This window comes from Hemitrygon akajei, chromosome 6 (genome assembly GCF_048418815.1).
Source record: "Hemitrygon akajei chromosome 6, sHemAka1.3, whole genome shotgun sequence".
Taxonomy (NCBI): Eukaryota; Metazoa; Chordata; class Chondrichthyes; order Myliobatiformes; family Dasyatidae; genus Hemitrygon; species Hemitrygon akajei.
In genome coordinates this window covers 134,925,181-134,950,841 of record NC_133129.1, presented here as the reverse complement: position 1 = coordinate 134,950,841, position 25,661 = coordinate 134,925,181, and the positions used below count along the sequence as shown (strand labels likewise).

At 38.7% G+C, this 25,661-nt stretch overlaps 1 protein-coding gene across 2 annotated transcripts; it reads right to left on the bottom strand.

Moving 5' to 3' along the window:
• Positions 1-658: 658 nt before the first annotated feature.
• tmem138 (transmembrane protein 138) lies at positions 659-25,072 on the bottom strand. Of its 2 annotated transcripts, XM_073049301.1 has the most exons (5): positions 24,852-25,071; positions 20,676-20,878; positions 14,221-14,392; positions 12,557-12,632; positions 659-2,376 (listed from the first exon to the last, which is right to left on the bottom strand). In XM_073049301.1, the coding sequence occupies exons 2-5, from the start codon at positions 20,801-20,803 to the stop codon at positions 2,264-2,266; spliced, it is 489 nt and encodes a 162-aa protein (XP_072905402.1). In that variant the 5' UTR covers positions 20,804-20,878; positions 24,852-25,071; the 3' UTR covers positions 659-2,263. The 2 variants fall into 2 exon arrangements, with proteins under 2 accessions (XP_072905402.1, XP_072905403.1); XM_073049302.1 differs by lacking the exon at positions 20,676-20,878 and having other exon boundaries at positions 24,852-25,072.
• Between the last annotated feature and the right edge of the window lie 589 nt (positions 25,073-25,661).

Genomic DNA, 25,661 nt, shown 5'->3' with positions numbered 1-25,661 from the left:
GGGGAATCTCAGTGAAATCTACTGAATATTGAAAGACCTGGATGGAGCAGATGTGAAGAGTATGTTTCAAATAGCAAGAGAGTTTAAGACCAGAATGCACAGCCTCAAAATACAAGGATGTCCCTTTAGAACAGATAACGAGGAGTTTCTTTAGCCAGAGTGTGGTGAATGTGGAATTTATTGCCGTAGATGGCTGTGGAGACCAAGTCATTACATACATTTAAAGCAGATGTTGATGGGGTTTTTGATTAGTAATAGCGTAAAAGGTTATGAGAAGGCCTGTGAATGGGGTTGAGAGGGGAAGTAAATAAGTCTTGATTGAATGTCCTGATTCTGCTCCTATGTCTTTGGTTAATTGGTTTGCTCTGTAAGCTGGCTGCCAAAGATAATTCTGGCAAATCAGTTTTATGTTCAAGAAATTGTAACATCCTGTTCAATGAATTCCCCATGAACTTATCTTCCATACAGCATGTTTAGAAGAGATACAAAAAAAAGGTTTTGTTTTTCTCCATCATTTTTAATATTTACAGTGTTTTGCACATTGGTTGTTTGTCAATCTTAATCTGTTTATAGATTTGTGAAATTCTATTATATTTTTAATTTTCATGTTAATGCTGTAAGAAAATGAATCTCAATTAAGTATATGGCAACATATATATACTTTGAAAATAAATTTATTTTGAACTTTGAACTATGATGTTCCACAAGCAATTTTAAGGCAAAGCTCAAATCTTTGTGCAAACTCAATTAACTCATTTAGAATTGTTTTCAGATCCTTCATCTGTTTGTTGCAACTGGTGTCAATTATACTGCTGTATAATGATTATACACAAACTGATTAATTTTAATCTTAAAATCATTTCAATTTGATATTTTGCTCTCTTCAGATGTGGGCCAAGATCTATGAATTCTAGTGTACAGTGCCACCGTTAAAAGGGCAAGACACTTTGGATAAGCACACATTCTAAGAATGGAAATTTGTTTCAAGAACTAAACATGTTTATAAACCTCAAACTATAATAACTTACCTTGCCAACGAAATGAGATAGATGAAAACAACATAATAAAATGTCCTCTCTTTACTGAGATGAATAAACAAAAAGGTGAATACTGCAGCAGTTATAAACCAGCAGATTAACTGCAAAGAGATTAGTGTAAAACAATCTCTTGGAAATTTTTCTTTACATATTTAATACAAAACAATCGCTGCACATCCGTATTTTAGAAAATAATCTACTATAAAAGCTTTCCAACTAGTTCAAAAGGTAAATATTTTAATACAAGAACGGTAATCAAAATATCCAAAATGATAAAACTAGCAAGACTTAAATGTTCCTAAGTAGCACATTTTCCACATTAAATTGCAGACTTGGAATTTACAGAACAAACCTAAATACTGGATCCAATTTTGACTCAAATATATAAAGAATAAAAATATTTTAAAAATACGTACACCAAAAATTAAAATATGAAGTAAAATTTTAAAATAATTGCAGGTCAATCTGCTTGTTCTCATCTTCTGTGTAGTGTATAAAAATCCTTGGTACATATTTTGTAAGGTTATTGGTGGGAACCAGCTCAAGGGCACAGATGAGCATGCGTTTTCTAAATCAATAATTTAAATATGTACACAACCTTCCCCAGTTTGCACCTGTCCTATAGAACAGAAATTGCAAAATTCCAACAGATTTCCTAGACCAACCAGTTCCCTGAAAAAGCACAATGCTTGAAAATAATTCAGCAGAACATATATTAAGAACATAACTTTATGGTGTCATTCAAACTACTTTTAAAGAGAACCCATTGGAGTGATTGTAAAAATGTTATTTACAAGCAATACCACACAAATGCAGAGCAGCAAAAGCATGGACTTTAAATCAAAACAAATTTGTACTTAAAAAAATGAACAGTGCTGCAGAACTATCCCACAGCAAAAGTATATACCTTCAGTAAATTCATATCATATTGGAGAAAACTAGCAAAACATCTTTCTGATGAGTGAGAGTTCCACAAAATTCATAATGATGACAGAGACAAAGTAATTACAGCAACTCCATGAAGTAGCAGTGAAATGCTTATTGTCATCTTTACCTGCTCAAGTTCAGAATAATTATATTCATGTATTACAATTTTAAACAACATTATATTTTCTAGAAATACAAGGAAAATCAAAGTTATTATGCACTATTTTTATTCTAATTTGCACTTGTTTAAAAATTCCATTTTCAGTATAGAGTATTGCACTGTGTATGGCTCTGTGATCTTATTTTCGGACACGGAAAAATTCATTCCGGAGCCATTCTGAGTCTTCATATAATCGAGGATCTCCAAGGCAAAGAGTAGTTCTTTTGTAGCAGTAATAGTATAAAACGGCAGCTGGAATGAAATAAAATTAAACATAGTTTTAGTTCGTGCATCAGAGTTAAACTTTTCTATATTAACAGCACAGGACATCTGAAAGAAATTGGTGATTATTCAGATGGCTACATCTGGAGTCCTTGACAAGTCAACTGATAAGTTTGACCTCTACAGAGAAAGACTAAGCAAGGAAGAGCGTTGAGACCAAATCATTCTTCCTGATTGTTGTTACAGACCAAAGGTGAAAATATCAAGAAGTGTACGATCAGTTTTTATGTTCAGCTATTACATCCCATATAATCAAACAGCTTAAATATCCAACTGAAACTAAAAACTGCTGTGATGAGGTACAGGGGCATATATGCTGCACCTGCACTTGTACCTCAGCAGGGGTCAGAATCATGAGCAGTGGAATAAATAAACGGAAAAGTGGACTACAGCAAATGAATACAGCATAATGCTACCAATTAACATCACACCGTATGGCACAAGAACAGGCCATTTGGCCCATGGTGTCTGTGTCGATCATAATACCAAATTAAACTACATATGTCTGCACTTAGTCTACATTCCTCAATTCTCTGCCTGTTCACGTGTCTGTAAAAAAAATGTCCCCTAAATGTTGCTATCATATTTCTTGTCACCACCATTCCAGGCACTTATCACTCTATAAAAAAAAATTGTCACATAAATCTGTTTAAAATTTCCCTCTCTCAGGTTAAGGCTATGCCCTCTAGGATTTGAATTTCCCAACCTAGGAAAAAGACCATTTATCTACTGTATCTATGATCTATGTTCCCTCTGAGCTGTGCGCGCACACGCACATTTTTCAACCAGCGCACAAAGGAAATTAATGTGTGCACAAAAGGTTAGTTTCCTAAAATAATGTAGTAATTAATAATTATACTTATTGAAATGCCAAAGACAGGAGAGAGAAAAATAACTGAGTGACTTAAATATATGTTATTTTGTTGTTATTCTGCGCAGTTTTTATAAACCCACATAAACTGTGTGCATTCAGTGCATATACTTCTGTCACGGGAAAAAAATTTGCACAACATAAGATTCTTGTGCACACTGACTACTAAAAATTAGAGGGAATATTGTCTGATTCTCATAAATGTTATTTACTTAATCAGGTACCCCCCAGGCTCAAACTCTCTAGAGAAAACAATCCAGATTTGACCAACCTCCCCTTATAGCTAACATGCTGTTATTGGACCACCTTGTTATTTGAATCTGGGTGGAGAGAGGGAGTGGGTGCAGGGAAGCAGATTGTTTGATACAGTCCAACCAAGGGGCCTATACTGTTATTTAGTACAAGGAAATAAGCCTACCAGATGATCCAAGTTTCAGTGGGGGAGCATTTTGGGACATTATGATTCCACAAATTTTAAGACAACTATGGAAAAGATTGATCCTTGGCTGAAAGTACTAAATTGGGACACCAATTACAACAGGATTAGGCACAAACTATGGAAAGTAGATTGGAAGCAGCAATTTGGAGTAAATCTATATCTGACGTTATAGTCTTTTAAAAGCCATCTGGTCAGAGTTCAGGAGGCCCAGCATATTCCCATGAGTATGAAAGATAATGATGGCTTGATTTGGGAACTTTACAAAAGATATTGTAAATTTAGTCAAATAGAAAAAGGAAGAATATTTAAGGAAAGTAAAATTAGACAAGGTGCTTGAGGAATACAAAGGAATCAACAAAGAACTTCGGATGGTGAAAAGGTTAAATACTTTTGGTAAGTAGGATTAAGGAGAATTTCAAAACATTTCATAAATACATTAGGATCAAGAAGGTAGCCAGGGAAAAGGTAGGTAACCTCAAGGACAAAGAATTTATGCATGAAACTAGAGGAAGAGAGCAAGGTCCATTACAAATACCTCAGTATTCACCAAGGAAAAGGACATGGGTGATGGTGAGATCAGGAGGGGTATGTTGGTTTTCTAAAATATGTCAGTATTAGGAAAAAGAAAATGTTAGTTGTCTTGGATCTTAGGGAATGATTGGATCTATCCCAGGATAGTATTTGGCCTGATACCCTATCTGAACTGGATGCTTTCCATGGTTTCACCCTCCTGAAGGATACTTTAGCCTCAGAGACTGAAATTGCAGGGTCATCGGGAGCTGTGGGAGTTTCTGATGGTTCTTCCATATTTTGATAGTCAATGCGAGCATAGAAGGTATTGAGTTACTCTGGAAGCAAAACCCTGTGGTTACCTCCACAATGTCACTTGATTTCACTTTGTAAAAGGTGACAGCATTCAAGCCCTGCAACAGCTGTCATGCATCCTTCATTAATTCAAGTTCAGTCTGGAATTGCCACTTCATCCGTGAGATCATACCTGGACCTCTTGTCATTTCCTTGGTCACCAGACTTGAATGTCTCTGATCTGGCCCTCAGCAGATTGTAGATCTAATGATTCACTGAGGGCTTCTGATTGGGGAAGACTGAATGACTTTGTGGGAACACACTCATCCATGACTGTTCTTATAAAGTTCATGACAACCATAATGAAATCATTTAGATCTACAGATGAGTCCTTAAACATGGTTCAGTCCAACTCAAAGCAATCCAAAGCTACTTCTCTGCCTCTCACAACCACCTCTCCAGAGCCTTGCCCTTTATCCTCTGCTAGTAAGCAAGTATGAGAAAGACAGCTAAGTGATTAGATTTCCCGAAATACAGAATGGTGTTGAGTGCAAGATTGTTGCTGCAACACTACTGAACCAGCTAATCTATCTCACTCCTGTATGCCTCCTCGTCACCATCTGAAATTCTGCCAACAATAGTTGTATGATCAGTAAACTTATAGGTGTCATTTGAGCTGTGCTTAGCCACACAGTCAAAAGAGAGAAGAGCAATGGGCGAAGCATGGATCCCAGAGGTGCATCAGTCTTGGCTGTCAGCGAGAAGAAGGTGTTATTTCCAACCTGCATAGACTGTGGTCTCCCAGTGAGGACATCAAGGATTCAGTTGCAGAGGGAGGTACAGAGATCCAGATTTTGGAGCTTGTTGATAGAAGAGGGCACCTTTGTGTTGAATCCCTCTGCAACTGAATCCCTGACGTCCTCACTGCTGTAATCAATAAACAGCAGCCTGAGGTAGGTATTACTATCATCCAGGCGATCCAAGGCCGAGTAGAGAGCCTTTGAGATTGCATCCGCTGTTGACCTACTGCAGCAATAAGCATATTGTAGCAAGCCCAGGTCCTTGCTTAGTTAAGAGTTGATTACGGCCGTGACCAGCCACTCAAAGCACTTCATAACAGGACATGTGAGTGCCACTGGGCGATAATTGTTGAGGCAACTCATTCTGCTCTTCTTAGGCACTGGTGTAATTGTCACCCTTTTGAAGCTGGTGGGAACCTCTGACTGCAGCAGTGAGAGACTGAAGATGTTCTTGAACAATCTCACAAGTTGGTTGGCACAAACTTTCATTCCCCTACCAGGTACACCAACAGGGCCTGACATCTTGCAAGGGGTTATCCTCTTGAAAGACATTCTGGGGTCAGCTTCCAAGACAGTGATCACAGTGTTACCAAATGCTGCAAGGATTCGCACAGCTCTAGTTATATTCTTTCTTTCAAAGCGTGCATAAAAGGTGTTGAGCTCATCTGGGAGAGAATCATCACTGCCATTTGTATTAGGGTTTATTTTGTTTTGTAGGAAGTAATGGCCAGCAAACCCTGCCAAAGCTGACATGCATCCAATTCCATCTTTAACTTCAATCAGAATTGTTTTTTCACTCTTAAAGTAGCCTTCTGTGGGTCTACCTGGAGTTCTTGTATCGTTCTGGATAACCGGTCTTGAATGTCACAGATGCAGACAGAGGTATGGTAAATAATCAGAATCATTTTCCAGGGTGGAAATATTAAATACTGGAGGGAATAGGTTTAAAGTGAAAAGGGGAAAGTTTAAGGAAATGAGGCAAGATATATTTTTTAAAATTCTGTACACAAAGTGGTAGGTGCCTGGAATATATTGCCAGAGCAGATGATAGAAGCAGATACAATAGCAAAGTAAAAGAGATATAACCTAAAAGGAATTAGTTAGATTGCCTTCATGGTGGACATGGATGTGTTGGGCTGAAGGGCCTGTTCTATCTTCTATATTTAATTTTAAACCATTGATAATTCTCTTCAGTCATGACAAAGTCTGGCCCAACTGAAGACAGGAAGTTGGAGACAGAAAAATTAAACATTACTATCAGGGACGTTATCCAGGAGTGCCGAGGCCTAGGAAATCACTGGGACTTTAATGAAATTGAGAAAGATGTTAAATGCAGTTAAACTGTAATTCATTTCCACAAACAAATTATACATCATAAACAATCCATTCTAAAAGCAATTAAACCAGAAAATATATTACTGGCAGATGACAGTTGAAGATTGTGTAAAATGTAATTTAAAGATTGAAAACGGTTTCTTCCACACCATAAACTTCATCACTCTTTGCAACTGATCACCCCACTCAATTACCCATTCTTGTTTGTAAGTTTGTGACTCTCTGCAACATCTGTAACCAAGTCCAGCCCTGTCAGCATTATATGTCCATTCATGGACTATGGGATGAATTACGTGGGAATAAATTAATTTTGAGATAAATTAAGCCTGCAATACTTTTTCTTTCTTGACCAAGGGGCAGAGGACCCTAATGTGGCATCATTATAAACATCCCAGCTGAGATTAGTTAATTACAAAGCAGAAATTAAAAACAATTAAAGACAAAAGAACTACAGATACTGGAAATCTGAAATAAAAATAGAAGTTACTTAAAAAACTCATCATGTCAGACAACATATGTGAAAGAAAAGCAGTTAAACATTCTAGTTGAATGTCCTTCATCAGAAATACAAGAGATTCTGCAAGATGCTGGAAACCCAGACCAACAATCAAAACCAGTTCTGATGAAGGATCAACACACACAAAATGTACAAACTCAGGAAGTCAGGCAGCATCTTTGGAGAAGAATAAACAGTTAGACCCTTCATCAGGGCTGGAAAGGCACGGGAAAGAAGCCAGAATAAGAAGTTGGAGGGAGTGAAAGGTGGGCCAGCTGGCAGGTGAGGGGGAAGGTGGGTGGGTGGGGGTAGGGGATGAAGTAAGAAGTTGAGTTAATTGGTGAAAGAGGCTGAAGAAGGCTAACAGGAAAGGACAGTGTATATATACACACGCACTTACTGTAATTTTAGTTTTTGTTATGTATTGCAATGCACTGCTCTTGCATAACAAATTTCACAATGTATGCCTGTGATATTAAACCTGATTCTGATATGTCCTCATTCTTCAAAGAACTTTTCCTTCTACTACCATCAATGCTGCGCTCACCCACATCTACTTGTGATCCTATTACTAAGCACATCTTTCCCCACCCCACAACTCTCTACTTTTTGCATGAATCACTCTCTATGTGACTCTGTTTCACTCATCTCTCCCTACTGATCTCCCTGCACTTATACCTGCAAGCGGGAAAGATCAACTTCATTCACCATATATATTTTCATGTCTTAGGAAATTGCTGTGGTGTTTTGGCACTCATTCACCACCATTCAGGGCCCAGACAGTCCTTCCAAGTTAGGTGACACTTGATCTGCATGTCTGTCAGGCTCATCTACTGTACCCAGTTTTCCTGGTTGGTCCTCCTCTACCTCGGTGAGACCTGGTGTAAATAGGAGGACTACTTCATCAAGCATCTTCCCTCCATCCAACACAAAAGGCAGGATTTCCTGGAGACCACCATTTAAATTCAACTTCTCATTCCAACACATCGGCCCCTGGCTTCTTCTACTGTCAAAATGAGGCCATGCTCAGAGAAGCAACATCTCATATTCCGTCTGGGTGGCCTCCAACCTTATAGCATAAACATTGATTTCTCTAACTTCCACTGATTTCTTCCCCCTCCCCTTCTTTCTTTGTCTATTCCCCAATCTGGCTCCATTCTTCACCTTTCTCTTCTCCTCAACTGCCCATCACATCCCTCTTGTGCCCCTCTTCCTTCCCTTTGTCCCATGGTCCACTGTCCACTCCTATCAGATTCCTTCTTCTTCAGCCCTTTATCCCTTCCACCAATCACCTCCCAGCTTCTTACTTCATCCCCTCTCATCTGATTTCACATGCCAGGAGGTACTCCTTTCCTCTCCCCTCACCTTATTAATCAGGCTTCCTCCCATGGTGAAGGATCTTGGCCCGAAATGTTTACTATTTATTACTCTCCATAGATGCTGCCTGATCTGAGTTCATCCAGCATCTTGTGTGTGCTCATCAGAACCAGTTTTGAGCTTTTCCTTGAAGCTCTTCTTTAGGTCAACTGAAATGTTAATTATTTCTCTTTCCTTAGTTGCTGCTTGACTTGCTGAGTTATTCTAGCATGTTAAGTTTTAATTTCAGAAATTTAAGTTAGAATCTTTTGTCTTTATAGCTCACTATTTGTTAGATATTAGAAGTTGATTTTAATTCCATTAACATTCAAAAACAATCCTTCATTATTTAAAATATTTATAAAGTGTTTCCTAATATTGAGAAATGTGTAATAACAGCATGGAAACAGACCATTTGGCCCTACTCATCCTTGCTAACCAAGGTGTCTTCCTAAGCTAGTCCTGTTTGACTGTAAGTGGCCATATAGTGTACCTCTAAACATTTCCTATCTCTGTTTCTGTACAAATGCCTTCTAAATTCTAGTGGTTACCTGAATGAATAAAAAGTAGTAACTTTGATAAGTTATTTTTTCTTCCCAGCTTTGGTTCACATTTGCCAAGACTGTGATGTTTGGGACAAGTCTTCCTTTCCCCCTGCAAGTGTTCCAAATTGTTCACACCAGCAGAACCTCCAGAGCAGTTCTCTGCTGGAAACCAGGATCCCAGCACTTTGGTATAGCCAAAGAAAAAGGAATGGACCAAAGGCACGGTCTTACATTTTTGTATAAGGGGTAAATTTCATGATTAAATCACTTGAATCCATGGATCAAAACATGTGGATCTGATTTCCAGTTTTAAACAAAGTTGATATATGCCTGGAGTTTCAGGAGGCTTTTTAGAATAGCTTGTGGTTGAGCCCACTAGGGATTAGATATTCTGGATTGGGTATTGTGTTATAAACTGGACTTGATTAAGGAGCTTACGGTAAAGGAACCTTTAGGAGACAGTGATCAGAATATGACAGAATTCACCCAGCAATTTGAGAGGAACAAGCTAAAATCAGATGTATCAGTATTACAGTGGAGTAAAAGGAATTACAAAGGCATGAGAGATGAGCTGTCCAAAGTTAATTGGAAGGTGACACCAGGAGGGATTATGGCAGAACAGCAATGACTGGAGTTTCTAGGAGCAATTCACATTGCGAAGTGGTAGTATTCTAAAGGCAGGATGACACAACAGTGAATGACAAGGGAAATCAAAGCCATCATAAAAGCAAAGGAGGGGGCATATAATAGAGCAAACATTAGTGATAAGTTAGAGGATTTGGAAACTTTTAAAAACCAACAGAAGACAACTGGAAAAAAAACATAACTTGAGAAAAAGATGAAATATGAAGGTAAGAAAGCCAACGATATCAAAGAAGATAACAAAAGTTTTTTTTAGTTATATAAAGTGTAAAAGGCGAGAGAAGATATTGGACCGCTGGAAAATAATGCTGGAGAAGTAGTAATGGGGGCAAGGAAATGGTGGGCAAACTGAATAAGTATTTTGCATCAGTCTGTGGAAGACACTGGCAGTAAACTGGAAGTTTGAGTGGTCAGGGGCAGAAGTGAGTGCAGTTGCTATTTTTAGGGAGAAAGTGCTTAAGAAACTGAAAGGACTGAAGGTAAATAAGTCAGCTGAACCAGATGGACTAAATCACAGGGTTCTGAACAAGGTAGCTGAATGGATTGTGGAGGCATTAGTAATGATCTTTCAAGAATCACTAGATTCTGGAATGGTTCCAGAGGACTGGAAAATTGCAAATGTCACTCCACTTTTCAAGGGAGGGAGCAGAAGAAAGGAAATTATAGGCCAGTTAGCCTCGCTGAATCGTTGTTAAGGATAAGGTTTTGGGGTATTTAGAGGCACATGATAAAATAGGCCAAAGCCAGCATGGTTTCCTTAAGGGAAAAACTTGCCTGACAAATCTGGTAGAATTCTTTGGGGAAGTAACAAACAGGATAAATAAATGTGAATTGGTGGATATTGTACACTTGGATTTTCAGAAGGCCTTTGATAAGGAGCTGCACCTGAGGTGGGTTAACAAGAACAGGAGTCCATGGTATTATAGGAAAAATACTAGCATGGATTGGCAGGAGGGAAAGAGAGGGGAAAAAGGGAGACTTTTCTGATTAGTTGCCAGTGACTAGTGGTGCTCTGCAGGGGTCTGTGTTGGAACTGATTCTTTTTACATTTTATGTCAATGATTCGGACGAAGGAATTGATGGCTTCATGGCCAAGTTTGCTGATGATATGAAGATAGGTGGAAAGGCAGGTAGTGCTGAGGAAGCAGGAAGCCCATAGAAGGACTTGGACATACTAGGAGAATGGGCAAAGTAGTGGCAGATGGAATAAAGTATCAGGATGTGTATGGTCATGCACTATGATAGAAGGAATAAAAGCAGAATCTATTTTATAAACAGGGAGAAAACTCAAAAAGTCGAATTGCAAAAGGATTTGGAAGTCTTTGTGCAGGATTCCCTAAAGGTTAATTTGCAGGTTGAGTTGGTTGTGAAGAAAGCAAATACAATGTTAATATTAATTTTGAGAGGGCTAGTATATAAAAGTAAGGACGTAATGTTGAGGCTTTATAAGGGACTGGTGAGGCCTCATTTGTAGCACTGTGAGCAGTTCTCAGCCCCTTATCTAAGAATAGATGTGCTAAGCGACTGATGGCTCTGGGCCTTTATTAGCTGGAATTTAAATGAGGAGCCCAAAACTGATCTCACTGAAACCTATCAAATGTTGAAAGGCCTAGACAGAATGGATGTGAAGATGACGTTTTCCATAGTGGGGAGTCTAGGACCAGGGGGCACAGCCTCAGCATAGAGGGATATCCATTTAGAATTTAGAATTTCTTTAGCCAGAGGGTGGTTAATCTGTGGAATTTGTTGTCACAGGTGGCTGTACAGGCCAGGTCACTGGGTGTATTTAAGGCAGAGATTGATAGATTCTTGATCAGTTAGGGCATGAGAGATTACAAGGAAAAGGTAGGAGAATGGGGTTGAGAGAGAAATGGATCAGCCATGAAGAAATGGTGGAGCAGGCCTGATGGACCAAATGCCTTAGTTCTACTCCTATGTCTTATGGTCTTATAAGATACCAGAGAAAAGTCTGACATTCTGATATAGCCCGTAAAACTATCTAGATTCTAATATGTTTACTTCTGTTTTCAAAATTCTAAAACATACATTCAATACAGATAAATCAGTCATATAGCAAGATGTACGTTTAAACCCTTCATTAATAAAGTGGTTTCTTCAAAGCTCAGCTGCAATAAAAAAAAAATTAGGAAGGTCATTCTATCACTCCAAAATAACCCCCAATGGCTATCCTCTGAGAGCGGGCACACTTTTCAATCCTGGATGCTTATTAAGACATTCAGACAACTTTGGAAAACAGTATTAACTTTATTTTCTTTATTCACTTGCAATGTAAAGTTTCAGATGCAGAGCAAAAGCTGATTTTCTACCTTTTGCATAAGAACATTTTATAAGCTGATATGAAAAGTGATGGTTTCAGACATTTTCTTAGTTCCAACATAAATCATGTGGTCTCGCCCTCAGTAATCCTGCACTTTCCAAGATCATAGAACCAAAAAGCAACAACATTGCATACGAGGAGGATTAATCTTGAATTTCACACTTGTGTATGTCTCGCTGAATTTACACTGACCATATTACAGTCCTATTTATCTGCAACTACATGCAGTTCACATCAGATCTTTCCAATTTAGTGTAACAGGGTAGAGTTGTGAATCTAATCTTGTGATCTCAAAAGTAAATCCTGATCAATGCCATTGGAAATCTTTAGGCAGCTGTGCTCTTGGTTTTATTTACTAACCAATAATCCCATAAAAGTAAGCAAGTGTGTGGACACTTGCTAAGATTTAACAATGATATCCCTGGATGCTAGTAGTGCTTTGATGTATGGTCAATGTAAAGAATCCTACCTCAGGAAAAGACAATACTTGGCAACGTTACAAAGATTGCTGACAGCTTTCTTACCAAATCGTTGGAAGACAAAAAATGCCTGAAGCCAATTTGTCCACACAAACTTGTACTGGTCTTGCCACCGCAGATTCTGTTGAAAATAAAAATTAATGCAGGTGAATAGGATTAAGTAGCTGAAGGAAATAATTATAGCAACATACACAATCATCTTCAGCAACGTGCTAACAGATTTAGAAGTGCCTTTAACACCACACCTGTGCATTACCTAATAAGATTATCTGTCTGAGACAACCAAATCCCTTTGACCTTCTTTCTCATCCCCGACATATGTAACTAAGAACGTGAGCACTGCCAACACTTGAGGTTTGCAAATTGAGCCTACGTACAATGTTCCTGAATTATTTTTGAATTTTAAAATAAAGTTTACTATGAACTAAAATCTGTAGCTCATGCAAGGCAGGATGCCCAGAATCTAGTTATCATTCTATGATGATTCTGGAAATTTATAATTATCAACCACATACTCCCAAAGGGTATTTCAAGTCAGATGAACCAGAACATGTTGAATAGTCTCATAAATTAAAAAGTGTTCTATGTAGCAAGTTACTGAGTTGTCAAATATGTGTTTCACTTTCCATCCCAGTCTTTTCTTGCTACCTTGTTCCCAGTCTTTGCTTCTCATGTATTCAAAATCTGACACATTTTTAATTAAATATTTCCCCCATTCATTATTTAGCATGTTGGATAAGATTAAAATGTAATTTTTAAGAGTTGGGCAAAGGGTGGGGGGGTGGTGTTGGCTGGTTTTGGAAAGAACTGTAGGGAAATGAGACTGAATAAACCCAGAGAACAGACTTGATCAGTCAAAAGGGAATAGATCAAATGACCTATTCAACCATCATCAACCATTCGATGATTCAACAGCTTTATCCTGAGATTTGTTTCCCTTTCTCAGCCATTGTAAGTTATAATGTGAAGTCATTGTACCTTCATTATTCTATCCAAAGCAACATCAAGAGATAGCTTTACAGGTTTTCTTATAAAGCTTTTTGATTTGAATCCTCTCTTAGGCTGGCCGGTGGTGTAGAGGAATCAGCACCAGACTTCGAGGCAAATGCTCGAGTTCCAATCCAGCCAGCTCCTTGCACACCTTCTGTGCTGGGTTGAGTGTTGAGCTAGCAACTCGGCCTTGTAAAAAAGTCAAATACTACGAAAACAGAAAAAATGCCACCTGATGCGCCACAGGGGGTGAAAAGGAACAACAATCCTTTATACCCTTTAACAATCCAAGATGTAACACTGAGCGTCCTAGGAAGTCATTCCTACCTGTGGCCATCAAACTTTACAACTCCTCCCTCGGAGTGTCAGACACCCTGAGCCAATAAGCTGGTCCTGGACTTATTTCCATTTGGCATGATTAACTTATTATTATTTAATTATTTATGGTTTTATATTGCTATATTTCTTCACTATTCTTGGTTGGTGCCTGTAACGAAACCCAATTTCCCTCGGGATCAATAAAGTATGTCTGTCTGTAATGACCAAATATTTCATTTTCAGCCTCATCTCAGACTCCTTCCTTGATGTAAAACCTAAATATATGATTACATTCACATAACTCTAATCACTTCTCATCAAAAAGTATAGCAATATAGCAGTATAGCAATTTTTTTAATATTAAAAAAAAGTTCCATTTAATTCCCATGCAGTTTACGCACCTCAATCCAAACATGAAAGCTGACACTCAGAATAAAGTAAATCCCAGAGACAATAATGGTTCCTGTAAACCTGTGAATCAACAATTTGACCAAGCCTGCTTGAAAGACAAATGTGTTGAAAAACATAAGGAAGATGATGATGATATTAAAGAGGATTCCAATGTCTTGTATACTGAAAAGAGAAAAAAAACTGTTAGATTTTCAGTCATTTTTAACAATTGCACAAAAACAATGACAAAAGAATTGCAACTGAAATAAAAACATTTTGCATTTTTAAAGCACTACTCATAAATGTGCTTCACAGCTGATGACATTTTGATGGGTGTAGTCATCATTGTAATTCAGAGTATGTAATGTTAATTAAGAGATAAATACTTTCTAATCATGAGAGTTGAATCAACTCACACGAAACTAATGGATTCCAACTCCATAAAAGTGTAAGCAATTCTGATTCATATAGCCTTTTGCAATGTGGAAGAAGAGGGGTGCAAAAAACTTCTAAGTTAGTATGACTTTTATAAAAGCAAATTATTTCTCATCAGGTTTTCACAAAATAGTGGTTTGAGTCTGCCTAAATTATTTAATTTTTCTGGGATCGTAAGACTAACAGACCTTCAATTTCTACAGACGACCAAATCGATCACTTAATGGCTGTCACAATGCCACTTTACAACAACATAGCTGAAGGGCTATGGAACCAAAGGGGAGGGCACTATCAGACAAGAATATGGATGACAACATAAAGAAACTCCACATATATGTTAATTTAAAACTTGTTTCCTTCACAGACTTGGGAAACAAACTGCAAATTTAATTTATGGCTTGAAATTCTATTGTAAGGATGCTAGTTCCCCAGATTTGCAACATTAAGATGGTGGAGGGACAGGTAAGTGTGGAGAAAGCAGAACTTTGACAGCTGGGGAAACCTCTGGTTTCCTCTGGTTACCTCTGGAAACCTCTTCTTTGCAAAAAGAAGTGGCAGATGGAATATAATGTAGAGAAGTGCATGGTCATGCATTTTGGCAGAAGAAATAGTGGTGTGGACTATTTTCTGAATGAAGAGAAAATTCAAATACCAGATGCAGAGGGGACTTGGGAATCCTCCTGCATGATTCCCTAGAGATTAATTTACAGGTTCAGTTGGTGGTAAGGAAGCAAATACAGTGTCTGCCTGCATTTCAAGAGAACTAAAATACAAAAGCAAGGATATATTGCAGCGGCTTTGTAAGGCATTAGTCAAAGTTCAAAGTAATTCATCGTGAGTAACAGACATTCACTAGGAAACCCTCAAAGGTCAAAGTACATATATTATCAAGTATGGATACAGTATACAGGTAGTCCCCAAGTTACGAACGTCCGACTTACGGATAACTCGTACTTACGAACCGAGGAAGAACACCGTCCGCCATTTTAAGTCGGATCGCAATGCCATCCGCCATTTTAAGTCATTGCCATTGACACTGTGTTGAGTGTTTAACTTTGTATTTGGCTTAAATTTTTCTTAGCAAGATTCACCCTGACCCCGCTCCCCTCCCCCCCCCCCATTCCGGTCAGCTGGTGGTGTAGTGAGATCAGCGCCAGGCTCGAGAACAAGTTTGATCCAGTGACAGACCGCTCCCATGCCGGGTTGATGTCAATCCAGTGACTCCCATACCATCCATGCTGGGTTGATGTCAAGCGCGCAACTCGACCTTGTAAAAAAAACCCACTCCACCTCCAGTTTAAATTCCCACGTGGAATATTGTGGAGGATCAAATATAGTACCCAAACCCAGCACAGCCCCCACTTGTCCCATTTAACCTGTCTCAGTGCGGTGGACTTTCGAACCCGGGGAATTCAGTGCAGTGGTCCTTAGGACCTGGCGGACCTTGGGAGCCGGCGGAGATTGGGACCCGCTGCCTGCAGTGTTTCTGTTCCGTTGATGGGAAGCAATCGCAATTGAAAATAAAGTGGAAATAATAGAGCATTTGGAAAGAGTTGAAACACCATCAGTCATTGGAAAAACGTTAGGCTACAGTCGGTCAATGATTGGAACAATTTTAAAGGATAAAGTGAGAATAATGGAGCATGTGAAAGGCTCTGCCCCAATGAAAGCTACAATTATTACTAAGCAATGCAGTGGTTTAATTATTGGAATACATATGTTTTTTAAGTGTTTTATATGCATAGAAAGGTAAAATATATACTATATACTAAGACAAACATTTGACTAACTGATGCTAAATAATACCAGATGTACTTGTTCCGACTTACATACAAATCCGACTTAAAGACGGACTCAGGAACGGAACTCGTACGTACCTGGGGACTGCCTGTACAGCCCTGAGATTCGTCTTCCCACAGACAACCATGAAACAAAGAAACACCATGGAACCCCTTCAAAGAAAATATCAAACACCTATGCACAAAAAAACTGATTGCGCAAATGGCAAAAAAAAAGAGCGAAAAGACACACAATATAAATCATCAAACCACAGAGCCCTTGACTAGGAATGTTCAGTTTAGTTCAGTTCATTTCAATTTAGCGTTGTGTTGTTTGTATACTGCAGGCTGCAGAGCCAGTCCGCCCTGATCAAAATCACACAAGATAGCAACAGAAAAAACTGTAACCAGAAACACATATAACATGAACTACAGGGTCCAATCCACAAAACGTAGTCAATTAAACCTTGCCCAAGATCCAAGACAGGCAGGTCAAACACAGGAAAATGGCACTGAACACCCCCTCATATGTTGTTCTCATCCTCATCTCCAGGCTTCTTGACCTCCGCTCCAAACCTCACCAAACTCCCTCAGAGACACCAAAGCACCAGTCTGCTCAATCAGCCCAAAAACACTCCATCAAAATGTAAATAACACACACAAAATGCTGGTGGAACGCAGCAGGCCAGGCAGCGTCTATAGGAAGAAGCAATGTTGACGTTTCGGGCCGAGACCCTTTGTCAGGACTAACAGGAAAGATAGTAAAAGATTTGAAAGTAGGAGGGAGGGGGGAAATGTGAAATGACAGGAGAAGACCGGAGGGGGTGGGGTGAAGCTGAGAGCTGGAAAGGTGATAGGCAAAAGGGATACAGAGCTGGAGAAGGGAGAGCATCATGGGACCTCCTAGGGAGAAAGAAAGGGGGAAGGGAGCACCAAAGGGAGATGAAGAACAGGCAGAGTGATGGGCAGAGAGAGAGAGAAAAAAAGGGGAGGGGGAAAAAAACTAAATATATCAGGGATGGGGTAAGAAGGGGAGGGGGGGCATTAACAGAAGTTAGAGAAGTCAATGTTCATGCCATCAGGTTGGAGGCTACCCAGACAGTATATAAGCATTTTGTGTGTGTTGCTTAAATTTCCAGCATCTGCAGATTTCCTCATGTTTGCTTATCAAAATGTAAATCACAGGTTCCAATTGTACACAACTCAGTGGCAGAATCACATTGAAAAGAAGAAGGGTCTTTTAAGAGACTCTTAGATAGGTGCATGCAGCTTAGAAAAATAGAGGGCTATGCAGTGGTGTAATTCTAGGCAGTTTCTACAGCAGGTTACATGGTCAGAACAACATTTCTATGTTCTAAGAAGTAGTTGCTTGAACTATCTGAAGGACGTCGTCATTGGTTTTGATGTTCGCTGGCGCCATCTTGGTAGAAGTCTGCCAAACTCTTAAGTACATCACATTTTTATACCCTTAAGATCAAAGGTACGACAGGTGATTCAATACAATTTCCATAGCTACAATGACATTGTCTATTTCAATACAGTGTCTGACAAATGGTTCATTTGAGGTGCATATTTACAGTGGAAGCACTTTGTTAAATTGATAACATACCTCTGAAGGTTCAAATGCCTTTGCTAGGACTAACTAATTCACACAGATAATTTAAGGAGCTTCATTCTAGGAGTATATGATAGGCCAGTGCAGAGCAATGGTTCCCAAAGAGATGAAATGTCTGAGAATGTGAAAGACACATTTTGCAACATACAACAAAATTTGCTCTGTAGTTGGACGAGTCAACTTTGAAAGGCAATGAATATTTGTTTCCTGGTTACATTCACTTTATAAAAGTTGAAAGCATAGTTCAAGAGTTGTTATTTGCAAGGGGACTAAAAACAACTACGAGGAGGGAGTCAACATTTCAGGTTTTTGATCATTTTTTCAAAGAGAAGGACATTCTGCTCACCAATATTCTTGCTTACACAACAGGTGAGGCACCATCAATGACAGGATGCCACTATGGGGTTTATACTTCATTGAAAAAAAGCTGTAAATAACTTATCTACCATTCACTGCGTAATTCACAGACAGCTTGTCGCAAAAAAACTAAATGATCAGCTGCACAAATCATTAAAGGCTGTTATCACTAAATAAAATGTGAAGTCCCATGCTCTCAATTCTCAACTAGTTCAAGAGCTTTTTTTTTTATTGAGAATGATAAACAGTTTGAATGCACACAGAAGTCAGATGATTCTCAAAAGGAAACTACTTGAGAGGCTCTAACGCACTTTTTGAAACTGTGAGAAAAGTTTTTGACGACTTGAATGCTTCATTCAGTTATAAACTGAAGAATTAGCCATGGCATTGCCTATTTGTCAGAATAATTCACAAAGTTTAATAAAATCAATCTTCAATTACAAGGAAATGACGTGAATCTTATCAAATTCAAATCAGTCGTCTCCACATTTCTGTCCAAGTTAACGCTATTTAAGTGCAACATTGGCCATTGCAACCTTTTCCATTTTCCGAGCGTCTCTGAGTTGGAAGAGAATGAAAGAGTGCCAGATGATGATCTTCAAGTATATTGTGCCCACCCCGATGAGCTTCATAAAGACATGTCAGAGAGATTTTAAGATCTCGATCCAAATTCCAGATTGGGTAATAACACTTGTAATGAGGAATTAACAGGAAAGATAGAGGAAGAACTGATCTTGCTACAAAATGACTTTGAGCTGAAGCCAAGGTTCAAAAAATCATATCAAGACTTTTGGTTGCAGTAGGAAATCTCTGAATATTATCCTGCACTATGGAAAAAAAGGTCAAGATGTTCTTTATTGCATTTCCAACATCAAATTTAGTGGAGCGTGGTTTCATTCAGTGCAGTACCCAACTTCTATTAAAGCGAGAAAAAAGACTGTAAATTACTGACTGTGGGGATCTGAGACTCCTTCTGAGTGATATTCAGCCTGATGTTGAGAAGCTGATATTATTGCACTAAGCCTATCCACCATCTCATTGAAAGGTGAAAGAGCAATGAAATAGTGAATAATTAGATGCTCTAAATTTGTTGATGGAAGTTGTTTTAACTGAAATTAAATGCATAATTTATTGGCTAAAGAAATAATTTTATTTATAGCTTTAAATAGATTTGAATAATTTTTTCAATTATTTGTTGTTGCTTTGAATTTGCAGTTCCTATTTTCTTTCACTGTACATCATAAATCAAAACTCTCATTTTTTTATAATGGGTGATGGAGATGTGGTTTGGGAGCCAAGAAGGTGGTAACCACTGTTGAGGAAGCTTGACTCTGTGCCTGACCCCAGGATTGTGTGATGGAATTGTATGGAGCAGTGGTTCCCAAACACGATTTCTCCAGTCCAAATTTCTCATGATATGCAAAACACAGAACTGTCACATTGTTTCTCAACAACTATAACACGCTTCAAACAAAGTTTAAGAGAACAGTGGGTTAACAAGAGAGGAGATTTTGTAATCAATAATGAGGTACTGAGGATCAAATGCTTATAATGAGTAATTAATTTCTTAAATAATCCCTCAGTTTCTCCCCCTCTTGCTACTGAGCACCCCCCACCCCCTTTATGTTTATCACCTCCTTAGAAACTCCTACTGCCCCCAGGGGATTGATATCACCCACTTGGGAACCACTAGTCTATAGGCTTGTGGATAGAGAGCCAGACACCCAAGATTAGTGTTGTGATGGATGACATATTTCCCAAATATTGATGATTAGCTATTTGATGAGCTAAGTGATACTATCAGTCTAGACCGTTAACCTCCTCAAATTTGGTTCAAATAGTGCAAATAACTTAGCTGTAGTTGTCTGGTTTAATTATCATAACCCCATTGTTTTAACATATGCAAACATCTCATGGCCACCATTTTGAAACCATCTCAGCATCCAACCACCAACCCCCCCCCCCCCCCCCCACTGCTGGGGCCCAGCGCCCTGCTAGATAGTACTGTTTGTTTGCAAAACTGTCCTTCTAACTTCAAACTGATGATTGCTTGCAATTTACATTAGTAACTGAAGACTGGTTCTCATTTAAATTAATTTCTTCTATATTCACATAATACTAATACTCCTCAATAATCCCTGACAATGTAATGAGTCTCAAATTTAGCATGGTGAATGTAAAAAGCAAGAATGAAATATAGTTCCACTCCCCTCTACTCATGATATTCATATATAAATAATCACATTAATTTATTATTGTTAATATAATTAACAATACTCACACAAATATTATCAGAGGAACAACAGGCTCTGTTAATAAAAGTTCCGAGAAGGAATTGGCAAACAGATCGAAGATCATTATAATGAATTGTACTGATAGTACAAGGCTGTAGTTTGATACTTGGAGCATTCCCAGGGGAAGTCAGTGTCAACAGTACAGAGAATCAGGGCCACTGTAGTCCAAAGTCATGGTCTCTCTGATAAACTAAAACACAAAGAAGTATTTCAATCACAGAATAAAACAAACGGGCATACTACAACATTATAAATGTTTCTCCCATTCTCTACCACTAGTGCAATCCCAGTACTGATATGGGGCACTGAGATTGGATACTGTGCTTACATCATAACATCCAAAATGGAACTTTAGTAGAATTTAGCTAACTTGGCAGAAAACTAAGGGAAAACTAGCTTGTTCAGCTTGATGTTGTGTATTGTGCTGCTGTTCCCTATTGAACCACTGGGGGATATAAGGGAAACACAATTAAGTTCAGCACTTAATTGCAAAATCTACCAAAAAGGTAGCTCTGTGTTAACCTCAAGAAACCACCAATTTTGTCCACTGGTTCTCTGCAGTATAATTCTGAAATTGCCAGTAAAAATTGTTGGATGTCATGGTGGCGTAGTGGTCAGTGCAACACTATTGCAGCTTGGGGCATCAGAGTTAAGAGTTCAATTCTGGCTTCCTCTGCAAGAAATTTTGTACATTCCTTTCCTGTGCTTGTGGGTTTCAGCTGGGTGCTTCAGTTTCCTCCCACAGTCCAAAGACAAGTAGGCATTGGAAATTGTCCTGTGATTAGGCTTAGGTTGGGTGGTGTGGCTCATTGGGCAGAAAGGACCTGTTCCATGCGGCATCTCAAAATAAATTAAATAAAATTATGCATCCAGATGTAGCAAAACATCAAATTTCACAACATGAACACAGGAGATTGTGCAAATGCTGGAAATCCAGAGTAACAGACACAAAATGCTGGAGTAACTTAGCAGGTCAGCCAGCATCAAGTGAAGGAATAAGAAGTCAGCATTTTGGGCTGAGGCCCTTCATTGGGACTGATTTAGACTGACAATTTCACAACATACGTCGGTGATAATAAACTTCATTCTGATTCCACTGTAACTGGATCCTGATAGCATAATGAGTGATCTCAGTTCAATCCTGACCTTCGATGTTTCTTGTATGCAGTTTGCACATTTTACTTGTGACTACATGGGTTTCCTTCAGATATTCCATTTTTCTCTCATCTGCCAAAGTCCTAACTGTAAATTGTGCTGGTGCAGGTGAGTGCCAGTGAAATTGGGGGAAATAAGTGACAGAATCAGATTGAAGGAAATTATCTCAAAAGGCTTCCTTTGCATTATAAAATAATCTGAGAAAAATCCAAAGTAGCTGCTGTTTTTCTTTTGAGAATTGTTTGATCTGACTGGGTATCATGAAAGTTTTTAGAGAATATTGAACTTTCTAGCTAGGCTAGTTCCAATGATGGAATACATTAGAGAACCTGGAGTTAAAAAATTGGAAAAAGAGCAATTGGGAAGGAGCTAAAGACAGCGCCAGTGGTTTTTGTGGACCTGGGCAACTTCTTTGAGTTCATCTACAAAACAATTTACATAATCTGTTCTCAAGTCCTTTTTTTCCTTTGTAAGGTTTCGTAGGTTCTGTCAGAGTCCATGATCTACAACTGCACTCAAACTGCGTCCTTCACAAACCATGGATTATCCCTCTTCGGAATTTGCCGAGTGGCCTGTGTTTCGGGATCTCCAGGAGCGATTTGAAAGATGTGCACCTTCAGGGTGCAGAAGACCTGATTCCTCGCCGATGTTGCTGACTGAAGCATCGTGGTAAATCAAAACTCTGAGACAGTGGACCTGGCTATTGGAGGCCTCTGCACTAGAGCAATCAGTCTCTCTCTCTCGATAGTGAGAGATTTGATCTCACCAAGTTTATTGTTCCTTAAATAAGATGGTCAAAAACATTTGGAATTTTCTGGTGTGATTTAATCAGTACTGTGTAGGCTTCTGGCAAGACCTTTCAAGCTTTTATATCTCCTTTGCAACAGAGCCCAATGATCCAATTGTTTTCCTACTTGCTTACTGAACAAATGTATAAATTTTGTGTTTGATATTAAATCAACTTGATCCCAATAAACCATCACATCCTTTCTTATTCCCCATCCCTATTTAAACAGTATTCTCTTTTGTTTCCTGCCAACTTTCTCCTCATTATCTGCCAATTTTCTGCCATATTTTTGGTTACTGTTTCTGCATCATGCTAGTTATATCCTGAAAGAACTCTTCACAAATTTGTCAGACACAATTTACCTTTCATAAAAAAAAGGTTTATCCTGCATAAGCGCATTACATTTATCGAGGTGTCCTAACACAACATGATTAATAACAGATTCCAGTTCTTCCTCAGTGATAGGTGCCAGATTCACTGGTCCGTAGTTTATTGATTCTTTTTTCCTTCCCCCTCCCTCTCCCCCCTTGAATTGAGGCATTTAAAGTAAACATGTAGTTAGACCCTCATTCCCGGACTCCCAAGTCTTCCTTTGAGTTAGTTTAATGTTTTGAAGTTACAAAACATAACTACCACTGCAATCATTGCTTTCAAGATCCTACGATGCAAGCCATCAGCTCCAGAGGACTTATCAATCAGTCCTGTTAACTTCTAGTACCTTTTTCTGCAGGTGGTGATGGCATTAAGTTCCTTTCTTTTTATTTAACCCCTATATTTTCTATTACTGGAATGTTCTTGGAATGATTCAAAATGTCCTTTTTCAAAATCTCTACTTTTTCTTTATCTTCCATTATTAGTTTCCCATCCCCATTTATTTTCAGATAACAAAAGCTCCTCATGTACACAAGTTTATATTTCTTGCTAGTTTCATGTGGATTTTCTCTTTTTAAGCTATCCTCTTCTGCTTTTTAAAGTTTTCTGGTTTCAAGCTTATCACTATTCTTTACAACCAAAATAACATCTTTGGTACTGATCTTCCAAATTTCCTTGTTCTTCATCAATAACTGAATTCACTTGGTGCAACTAAATGTAGGGAAACTGTCAAACGTGCCAAGAAGTATGATGTGGCAAAATTGGCACTGAACCAAAGGTAGAAATGCTGACCATGCAGTAAGATTGATCAAAGGATAGGTCTAGAGACAGAGATGGTCCAGACCTAAAAGGCACTGATACTAATGGTGTGCCACGTGAAAACAGTAGTCATAAAGACTTCATGACCATTGAAATACCTTTTATTCAGGATACTGCACAACGAATGCTGGCTGTCTGCTCTGGCCCACCACTTAAAAACTTTCCCGTAGATGACTATATTTTAGTACAAAATGCAGAGAAAATTCAGGCTTCATGACAGCAATTTCGATGTCCATCCATATTGTGAGTTTCCTTCCCCAAAAAAACTTCAGCTCCCCTCAATTCCATACTTTCGTCCCGATCTTTCTCCCAAGAACAAAAAAAAAAGCACATTACAATAACGTTTTTACATTTCAGAGTTTCCAGCATCTTCGGGTTTTGTAGCACACACACAAAATGCTCGAGGAACTTAACATCAATGAAAAGGAACAGAGAGTTGACGTTTCGTGCCGAAACCCATCACCAGGATTGATGCTGCCTGACCTGCTTAGTTCCCCCAGTATTTTGTGTGCGTTACTCCAGCATCTGCAGAAACCCCTCACAATACCCAGACATAGAGAGAGGAACTTTACAATATCGAATTATGACGTTCCAGAAATCTGGGAGCCTTAAGTTATTCAACATTAAGATAAATATCTACGACAGAACAGTACTACATTTCGTCCAATGAACCACTTTGCTTGAATATTAATCACCTAAAAATGAACAATGCAGACGGGAAGCAGCGTCCAACGACAGAAGTTTGTGTTTTGTGCGGAAAGGGAATAAAAAATGTTGAATCATTTGATTTGATATGAGCAAAATGAAATTAATGGTTATTTAAAGGCTGGTGTCTTCAGAATCAGAAAATTGTATGTTGTCATCCCAACAACTAGTAGCAAAATTTAACCATTACATGCACGATTTATGTTGATCTCTGAAAGTATAAATTAGGATTGGTCCAATGATTTTCCCTGTGAATATAAAGTATGAAGAGAATCCTCTGATTTCCAAGCGCTCTCCCCACCTCCAGCAACGAAAGGCTTCTTACCTGCCAGCCTGTTCCTTATCCATTTCCAGATTACACCGCCAATTACCATTAAATATATTTTCTCAAGTTCAAAATAACAGGAACTTTATCATGACCCAGGACAAAGGTCAGGGTTATAGTCGTATAAAACTGCTCGCTCGTCAACAGGCCCCGCTACCCACACCCGATCCCAGCTTTCATGGAAACCGCGACGCGACACCACCACGCATGCGCACAAACAGGACTCAGGCACTCCGCAGCGCCTCGCCGTGCTCACAGCAGCGACACCAACCGGAGCAAAAGGGCAGGGCAGCTCTATTTCGAGTAGTCACATTCTGCTCAGCATGTGCAGGATTGGGACAGATCAAACTGTTAATAAGAGATGATTAAACCTTATTGTAATGAAGTACTTCGAAACACCCATCAAACCCTTTGCTGCAGTCAAAGGATAGCAGTGACTATATCAAGTCCATTTAGGAGAGCGCCAACCACATCAAGAAAAATCAGCATCCTGGAGGCTTTGGTGCTACTGAGCTGGCAGACTTCTTACACTACTAAGTATTGCTCTTACTAATACAGTTTTAATTGACTTTTAAACATTATTTGTTGCACAATAAAATACTTTTCACTGAGTTTAAAGTGAGTACAAGAATAAAAAAATGAATTTAAAGGTTCAAAGGTTCATTTATTATCAAAGTATACAACTCTGAAATTCATTAGTTCTCTGGGTAACCATGAAACCTTGAAAGAAAGGCAGCTCTATCATCAACCCCCAAATTGCACCTAAACGCAAAAAAAACTCAAAACAAAAATGGAAAGGGAATGTCATGT

Excerpts from the sequence above, each read along its gene's own strand:
- tmem138 (XM_073049301.1), bottom strand. The coding sequence starts at position 20,803 with ATGCTCCAAGTATCAAACTACAGCCTTGTACTATCAGTACAATTCATT. Across the intron at positions 14,393-20,675 it reads GTTCCTCTGATAATATTTGT|TATACAAGACATTGGAATCC; the intron begins GTGAGTATTGTT and ends TTCTCTTTTCAG. Across the intron at positions 12,633-14,220 it reads GCTTTCATGTTTGGATTGAG|AATCTGCGGTGGCAAGACCA; the intron begins GTGCGTAAACTG and ends TATTTTCAACAG.